Here is an 8,972-nt window from a genome sequence, read left to right on the forward strand (position 1 = left end):
TCAGAAACATTGCAATCTTCGTCTAGCATGCGTTGCATCTAAAAGAATTAATATCGAGCTCATATGTATAATTATTTTCAGTTGACGCAGTTTATGCTATAGCACACGGTGTTCACAATTTAATTGAAGAAGAATGCGTGAATAATCTTGGAACGACGCACTATTTATGCGAGAAACTTCGTCCAGCACCCGATGGTCAGCAGCTTCTTCAGCATATTCGAAATGTCAGCTTTATCGGTGAGTGGGTACAATTTTAATCCTGAAACGTACATTTTTTTGCCACACGAAACAATAAGGTACCATAGTCTAAAATGTAAACAAATATAGAAAACATTTACATTTTATTGTGGAACTGAAATGCATTAGTAGTTACCATAATTAAAATAACACCTATGTCTTCAAATGACCATGTTTGATGTCGATGTTTATCTCTTTACAAGTGAATAGAAATTAATTATATTGTACCTTCAAAAATTGCAATGTAATACATTCATTTCTAAATATACCGAACTAATGCATAAATTAGCCTGCGTCAAGAACTTAATTTTCACATTGTATGTTTCACGCACAGGTCGTCAGGGGACTGAAATTAAATTTAAAGCTGATGGCGATGCGTACGGATTTTATAATATTTATCAGTACCAGAGAAACGAAGACGGTCGATTCGATTATGTTCTGATCGGCACATGGAAAGAAGAGTAAGTACAACTTCATACTTCGTAACTATACGAGTTGTTTGGAAAAAGTAATCTTAGACTATGTTTCGCACTTGAATTGCATTATATGTAGTTTTGTTTTCTTTCTGAAGACATTAATATACAAGAAGATGTTTGAAGCATTCAGAGCCTGGTTCTTTATGGTTGATCCAGTTAGTTTCTTCAGAGATCCTGTACAACTACGCTACATAATTATAAATATAATATTCAAAGATTTATGTTATTTTCTGTTTAGATTGACACTTGATATTAACATAACAAGGTGGGCGACAGGCGCTGGTGAAATGCATATCCCTCGAAGTTTATGCAGTGATAATTGTCCATTAGGCCATATCCGTAATTTTCAAGTAAGCAATAAGAGACAACACATAATCACATTATTACGTCACCCGAAAATATAATACAAATTTTTAGGGTTTTGCACTGGTATTCCTTGTTCCGTTCATGTTTCTAAATGTCTTTCAATCTTCTTCATACTCTTTTATAAGTTCCTGTTAAAACTAAGTACATTTTGTTAGGATCCACGGTATTACTAAAAAAATATTTTCATTATACATCAATCATATAGACATTAACTCGTACACCATTGAAATCGAAGCATTGAACAGGAATTCCGATTGTCATGTAAGTAAGTCATGCTTTTTAGCCATAATGAAATTTTCAGGAAACTTGTTGCTGGAGTTGCGTGGCGTGTCGAGAAGATGCTTACGTTTTCAACGACTCGTGTCACAGTTGCGGACCTGGACAAGCCCCGGATGAGACAATGACAAACTGCATCAAACTCACAGCAGAGGTCATTCCGTGGACCAGTCCATGGGCACTGGTGCCATTAATATTTGCATCCATCGGCATACTTAGTACTTTATTCACTACAGCGGTTTTTATTCGGTACGATTATTTAATAATGTACAACAGAGTTGCCCAGACCTTTTCGTCTCCAGCGTCCATATTCCAGAAAACTTTCTTTTATACGTTTTCTTTTTTGTATGAGCATGTCTGCCTTGTCGACTATATTTGTCTGTAAATAATTTTCTTTGACCACAAAGATTGAAAATAATCAGTATCCGGCATTAGTCTTCGTCTTATTTGTTTTAAAAACATTATTTACGCGTAAATAATTTAATGCGTTAGTATAATATTTGGTTTAATAGTTTGAGGTGGCTGTGCTTCTTGATTTGCATAACTGTGTGTGCCTCTTGATGTAATAGTGTGCATGCTTTTTATGTATATCGTGTAAACGTTTTCTTTTCTCCCTTGTTTCAGAAAAATTACTGAGTTTAGTAATATAATATTCAGTTTGTTAGTTTAAATTCAATTATCATGTTAATGAATTCATAATTACATTTCAGTTTCAACCGTACCCCAGTGATTATGGCATCCGGCCGTGAATTATGTTACGTGTTGTTGGTAGGAATTCTATCATGCTACGGAATGAGTTTCGTGATACTAAGCAGGCCAACTACGTGGAACTGCACGTATTTGAGAATCGGTTTGGGCCTGTGCTTGAGCATTTGTTATAGCGCCATACTAACCAAAACAAACCGAATATCGCGCATTTTCAATCAAGGAACAAAGAGTATAAAAAGGCCTTCCTATACTTCACCGAAAAGTCAAGTTGTAATTGCAATCGGTGAGTTTACAATTTTCAAAGGCATGCGTAGATTGTACAAAATATCGTAAATGTTCACCGATACGTGCAATTGCCTTCAAAACTACAAGTTGGCCCATCTTAAAAAGATGAAGATTAGTTTCATCTTTTTAAACGTAAAGGTTTGAATTTTCCGAACAATTTTGATATTTGTTTCATTTAATACATGGTACAAATGTTTTGAAGGCATTAAGCAACAAGAATATCAACGGAACAAGTCGTCCATAAATTAAATCTATCGAAACTTAAAAACTAGTTCAGTTCGTAGAAGAATATTATTATTAATTAAAATATAATTTCAATAGCTTCATTTGAGGCGAATCATTATTCTTTTAGCATAGGTCGCCGATCTTGATATCGTATCATGTAATTCCCGTTTTTATAGGGATCACTGCAGTGCAATTAACTGGTGCTATCGTGTGGCTAATTATCGAACCACCAAACACCACGGAAATATACCCTTATCCGCTATCAGCGGTGCTCACATGCCGCGTTTCCACATTTTCTCTGATGATGTCACTCGTATACAACATGTTCCTAATACTCATGTGCACTTTATACGCATTCAAAACGCGCAAAATACCGGAGAACTTCAACGAAGCGAAATACATTGGTTTTACAATGTATTCAACCTGCATTGTATGGTTGGCATTCGTGCCCATCTACTTTGGCTCGAATAATGACTACAAGGTTTGTATTTAAAACTACAGTACACGCCCACCCCTTCGCGAAATCGCGTAAAAAGCCAGGATTTGATATGAATAACGACAATTTGTTGCGATTTATTCATTTTCAATGAGACTGTAATGATAAAATAAATAAATATACAGGGTGTCCCAAAACTCGGGGAGGAGCCGGAAATGGGGGGTAGCTGAGACGATTCTGAACAACAATTTCCTTTGCAAAATTGTCGGATGGGGCTTCGTTAAGGAGATATTAAGCGAAAACCCCGACCAATCAGATCGCGCGTAGACCGTTGGAGCGGCCGCGGTAGCGAAGGCTACGCGCTAGGTCGATGCTTCGATGCACGTCGAGTCACTTGTTCGCGTGCAAGCGCGGCCGCCAGCGCGTAGCCTACGCTACCGCGGCCGCTCCAACGGTCTACGCGCGCTCTGATTGGTCGGGGTTTTCTCTTAATATCTCCTTAACGAAGCCCCATCCGACATTTTTGCAAAGGAAATTGTTGTTCAGAATCGTCTCAGCTACCCCCCATTTCCGGCTCCTCCCCGAGTTTTGGGACACCCTGTATAGTGATTCATAATCGTAATTTAAGTGGCTATTATCGTACGTCCGAAAGAAAAAAAAGATTTTTTTTTCAACAATTTTTAGTTCACATAAACAATTGTGTGATGTCAATGTTTTCATACATAATAGTAGAGATGTTTAATTGGTAAACAAAATTTGTTTTGTTTATGTTTAATAAATTTTCCATTGATAATAGCCACATGAAATTTATCCTCTTCTTCGACGGTTGACACATTTAACTTGACATTGAATCACTCAAAAGCAAAACAATTAAACAGGTATTTAATCATATTTCTAAATGATCAAAGTTCAAAATGTGTCGAACAAATTCAAACTTGAATTTTGTTTCTTTTTCGGTCAGAAGTGTTTAATCGTATTTTATATCGATTACGATTTTTCACTAAGTATACCTAAGATCCACTCTAGTAGTAGATACTAATATGCAAAGTATCACTGAATGGTCAATATTTTGAAAACAGACATTAGTGCATACTTTCGTTACATATACAAAATGTTTCGCTATTTCTTAAAAAGATTCGAGGAGAAAAGTATATGAGCATGATTGTACACGTTAAATATTCCGTGCAACTAAATTAGCGAAACATGTTGTAACGTAATGCATTAAAACTGATATTTGTTAAGTAGAAGTAGAATTAAAATCGTTACTTTTTATTTCATTTTTCAAACTGAAACATGGAAGACATGAAGGTAAATTTACAGGTACAAATAGCAAGCATGTGCATGTGCATCAACATCTCTGCGTCTGTAGCTCTCGGTTGCCTCTTCACGCCAAAGGTATACTTGGTACTCTTTCAACCATACAAAAATGTTCGGCCCGGACATGCGAATGTAAGTATGGGTTTCTCCAAATTTGTGTAAAATAATTTTTTTTTAAATGGTTCAAAACTTTTTGGTTCAAAGCGAAATTACTTTCGTTTGCGTTAATGTTTTCGCTGTAAGGCCGCGAGAGCTCATTCTCATCCGTCGGCTAGTTTAATAGTTATCATTTTTCGAAAAATTAAAAGACAACGCACAACACTTTAAACGTTTGTAAAACTGACATTTTTCAAAATTTGTTCAAATCCTTCGAGGTACTATCAAATATCACTAAATAAAACACAGATTGAGAGATTACCTATTGAGAGAGGTGACTACTGTAAAGATCGATTCAGACTATACGACACGGACCGTCACGTTCCGGCAACGAGACGTACCGGCACCGACACGACAAAACATTAAAACGCGCGTTTTAATGGAACTATTCACACTATTATCGTTGACGGAACGTTCAGGTCGGTGTCTGTTAAGTATGAATAGTTCCATTAAAACTAGGGGTGTGCGGGATTCCCGAAAATATCCGGGATTCCCGAGTTTATGCGGGATCCTGTGTTGATTCGAGATTCCCGAGAATACACGAGATCCCGCAAAAATCCGGGATTCCCGACAATGTACGGGATATAGAATAATATCTGGGGTTTCCGAAAGTGTTGTTATTCTTGAAAATTTCAGCAATTCGAATGTACGGAATTTCGAAATTCCGGGAATCCCGAACGTTTACGGGATCTCGAAATTCTCGGGAATCCCGAATAGTTTCGGGATTCTGAAATTCTCGGGATTCCATCCCGATCCCGGGAGGAATTCCCGTCCCGACCGGGATCCCGCACACCCCTAATTAAAACGCGTGTTTTAATGTTTTGTCGTGTCGGTGCCGGTGCGTGTCGTATAGCTGAATCGACCTTAATTCGTTATTTAGAGCAGCTACATTTTCAATTAACGTACCTAAATAAATTACTATTTCAAATAGTTATTTCTCATTTTCATTTGATTTAAATATTACCCAGGTCGAGATTATATTGACTTCCCAATATATTTGCAATCAAATATAGTAAAATGTAAAATTCTGTGAACTCTTTCAGACAGGCCCAGTACAAAGTAGTAATCGCGCGGCGTACAGTATGCGATTCTCCGGTGGTCGGAGCCAAACGTTGCAGAGCATGACCTCTTGTTCCCGCAGCAGTCCACCGACAACTCGTCAGGGACAAGATGAGGTGAAGCATGCCAACGGCGAGACCCAAGCACTGGCGAGCCCATCCATCGAGGAGACCTCGGTTAGCTAGGTCTCTCTCATACACCTCCCATCCTGTCAAGATTATCAGGGCAGGATTCGTGAAAACGAGGTGGAGGTGTATAATGATTACGAAGAGGATCGTAATCTCTCGACTGTTCAGGAAATGTCAGAATCGAGAGACATTTCCAGTCCTTCGGTGTACACGGAGAATTATCGAAATCGAAGCCGAAAGTCGATTTCCAGCGATTCCGACCAGGTAATCGATGTTAAGTAGTATATTCTTCATTGCTCCCCTTACGGTTACATCTCTACACCTTTACATTCCTTTATATTCTACAATTATTATAAAAATATTACTATTTAATTTTGCATTTTTCACGATTACATAAACAAGAATATCATATTTTTCCCCTTGTGACTTTAAAACACTCGTTTCGATATTTTTAAATATATTGGGTTGTCAGAAAAGTCGTGACGCATTTCTGCAACAGGAGGCACTAGTTTGCTTTTGGCAATACTAGAGTCAGTTGCAACCACGTGATTGCTGTCATTTGACAACTAAGAACTCTAGCTTCGTACTAAACAAAAGACTGATCGATTTGGTTGAGTTTGAAAAATTTTACGATAAATTGAAAATGGAAGATCAAACTGTGCATTTTCGCCATTTTCAATTGTTTTACTTTCATAAAGGGAAGAACGCAAGTCAAGCTTGCGAAAAGTTGCGTAAAGTTTACGGTGACAATGCTTTACAAGAACGTCTGTGCCAACGATGGTTCACGAAATTCCGTGCTGGTGATTTTAATCTCAGCGATGCTCCTTGGTTAAGGAGACCCATCGCGGTTGATGATGACAAAATCAATGCAATAATTAAAAAATTAGAAGACTTCCATTTGTTTCGCGCTCTTCAAGCTTCTTTGCGTGATATAACGTTCGATTCGGATGAGGCTGTTAATCAGTACCTTAGTCAGTTTTTCGCCGACAAAGACAGGTCCTTCTATAAACGAGGAATTATGAAACTCACTGAACGGTGACGAAAGGTTATCGAACAAAACGGGCTATGTATCATTGATTAATCTTTGTCCTTTATATAAATAAATAACATTTGAAAAATCAAGAAAAAGTACGTCATGGCTTTCTCGACAACCCAATAGAATTTAATTAAGACACATTTATCAAAATTAGATAAATGATTCGTTCACTTAGTTCTAAATTATCAATTTATTTCCTAGCTTTTGCTGTATTCTTAAATGTACTTGACGTTTTTCGTTACCGATACAAATAACAAAATGATCACTCAACAAATGCACGTAGTAACGATTAAAATGTTCTAATTTAAATTTTTGTAACTGTGTTTCAAGTCGGATGATCCAGAGCGAAAGATACGAATGGGAACGATTAATTGCATCTTCAGCAAAGCTGTGTCTCATAACACGGAAGTTAACATATTGTCCAACGAAGATCAGACATTCAACGTATATAGCGATTCGCCGACATTTTCCGACTTTTCTTCATAATCAACCACGTTTAATATCAAAACCATTTAAACCTCGCATCGAGCCATACGGAAGAAGTTATACGTACAAACTACACTTTCACTACAAGAGTGCAAATCAAAACATCTATCGAATCAAAAAGCTACTTAATAGCAAAAATATAATTCTAATTTGACAGGACTGCAGGCACTCCTGGTCAATATTAGTTTCTTAGCCTTGATTTCTGGATTATGGCAAGAATTTACTACTCCATTCAGGTAAGAATATTATTCGTATTACAATACAATTTAAACTGAAACTGAATTTGTATAATATTAACGTTATCATGCGACAATCTGTATGCGTCGAAGAACAAGATTAATTAATGTTATTACTTCTTATACATCTCTTAAAAGTAAGTATTATTTCGAGGAATTCGTTACTGGGTGATCGAATTAAAGTTCACCGTACGTACGTCAAATTTGACATATGAAAATAGTTAAGGATCTTTTGAGATCATTTACGTTTTTTAAAATGATAAGTATATTTTTTTAATACAAGCACACGAAATATAATGGAGCGCGTTCAATTAAATTCCATTTGCAATTTGATTGGAAAATTCGTACACACTGTCACTTAAAATATGTGGACACTTGCCATTTTATTGTTTCTAAAATATTTATGGGAATTACTATTATAGAAATGAAGTAGAAAAATGATAACCCATAAAAAAAGATGCAATTGGTTTCTATTATTATTGGTGATGTTTAATCAATTATTGGTTCTATTATGATTGTTGCGTTTGCGTTAAGAAAAAGAAAACAAAACGTAAATGATTTTATCTTTGTGAAATCGATACTGATCTCGCTATTAACAATTTTTTAATTCATTGCACTTTCCGAAACACATTTACAGATTAAAATGAGACACCCTGGGACACAGAACGTCCCACAATTATGAAACAAATCGAAACATACAAATTCCTCATGCCAACGGAAATTGATAAGTCGTTAGCAAACCGAGACTTCGACATAGGTGATTAAAACTTCGATAGGTATTAATAAGTTTCGAAGTTTCGAATTCCGGTGCGTACTGTTTCCGTAATCCAGGCAATCGAGTACTTGGCAAAAAGCAAGCGCACTCATACGTAGTCGTAGGTTAGCCTGATTTAAAATATAATTGCGTGACGTCACAAAGTTCTTCCTGGAAGGAGTAATTGTGGGGAGCGTCAACTAAATACAGTGGGTGTAGTATGTACTCGTACACCGATCAATTTCTCCCAAAAATTTGTGTGAAATTGTAGTTTCTTAACTTCTTTTTGTATAATCAATGATGTTTTACATATTCTCGGAAGTCTCTAAGATAGATATAGTCCAAACAACATTTACTAGTTAATATAATTTGTGAAATTAACAAAAAAATGCGAAAAGTGGGTAAAAGTATAGAAGCAATAAGTATTTGTACGATTCTTATGACGAACCATTTACAGTAGAGTTTGTAACGTAAACACATTAGTTTATTGGTCCGTACGAATTAGAAAACATCAAATTTTCAAAGTAAAGTCCTTTTAAAAATGGCTCTAATAGAGGAATTGAAGAAGATTCCACTTCGAATAACTAATAATTTAGTTAATTTAATGCTTAGAAGAGTTACAATAATTATAAAATCAAAAGGAAATTCCATGAAGGAAGTATTATATACTTGTAAATTAATATAAATTTCTTTTTTCTTAAATCAAGTTTTAAAAATTAAACAATTGTGCGAATATTTATTGCTTCAACGTTTCTATCGATTAATTCTTTTTTTCTTGTTAATTTCTCAAC

The 8,972-nt window shown here is 36.0% G+C and overlaps 1 protein-coding gene across 1 annotated transcript in view; it reads left to right on the forward strand.

Moving 5' to 3' along the window:
- LOC128878314 (metabotropic glutamate receptor 8-like) overlaps nucleotides 1–5,794 on the forward strand; it is a 17,032-nt gene extending 11,238 nt beyond the window's left edge. Inside the window, exons 9-16 of the mRNA XM_054126425.1 lie at nucleotides 82–237; nucleotides 572–698; nucleotides 952–1,063; nucleotides 1,381–1,604; nucleotides 2,066–2,346; nucleotides 2,750–3,054; nucleotides 4,330–4,458; nucleotides 5,526–5,794. Of these exons, the coding sequence (XP_053982400.1) occupies nucleotides 82–237; nucleotides 572–698; nucleotides 952–1,063; nucleotides 1,381–1,604; nucleotides 2,066–2,346; nucleotides 2,750–3,054; nucleotides 4,330–4,458; nucleotides 5,526–5,726 (1,535 nt within the window). The 3' untranslated portion in view covers nucleotides 5,727–5,794. The remainder of the gene's footprint in view (nucleotides 1–81; nucleotides 238–571; nucleotides 699–951; nucleotides 1,064–1,380; nucleotides 1,605–2,065; nucleotides 2,347–2,749; nucleotides 3,055–4,329; nucleotides 4,459–5,525) is intronic.
- Nucleotides 5,795–8,972: the final 3,178 nt, after the last annotated feature.

Source organism: Hylaeus volcanicus, chromosome 6 (genome assembly GCF_026283585.1).
Source record: "Hylaeus volcanicus isolate JK05 chromosome 6, UHH_iyHylVolc1.0_haploid, whole genome shotgun sequence".
NCBI lineage: Eukaryota > Metazoa > Arthropoda > Insecta > Hymenoptera > Colletidae > Hylaeus > Hylaeus volcanicus.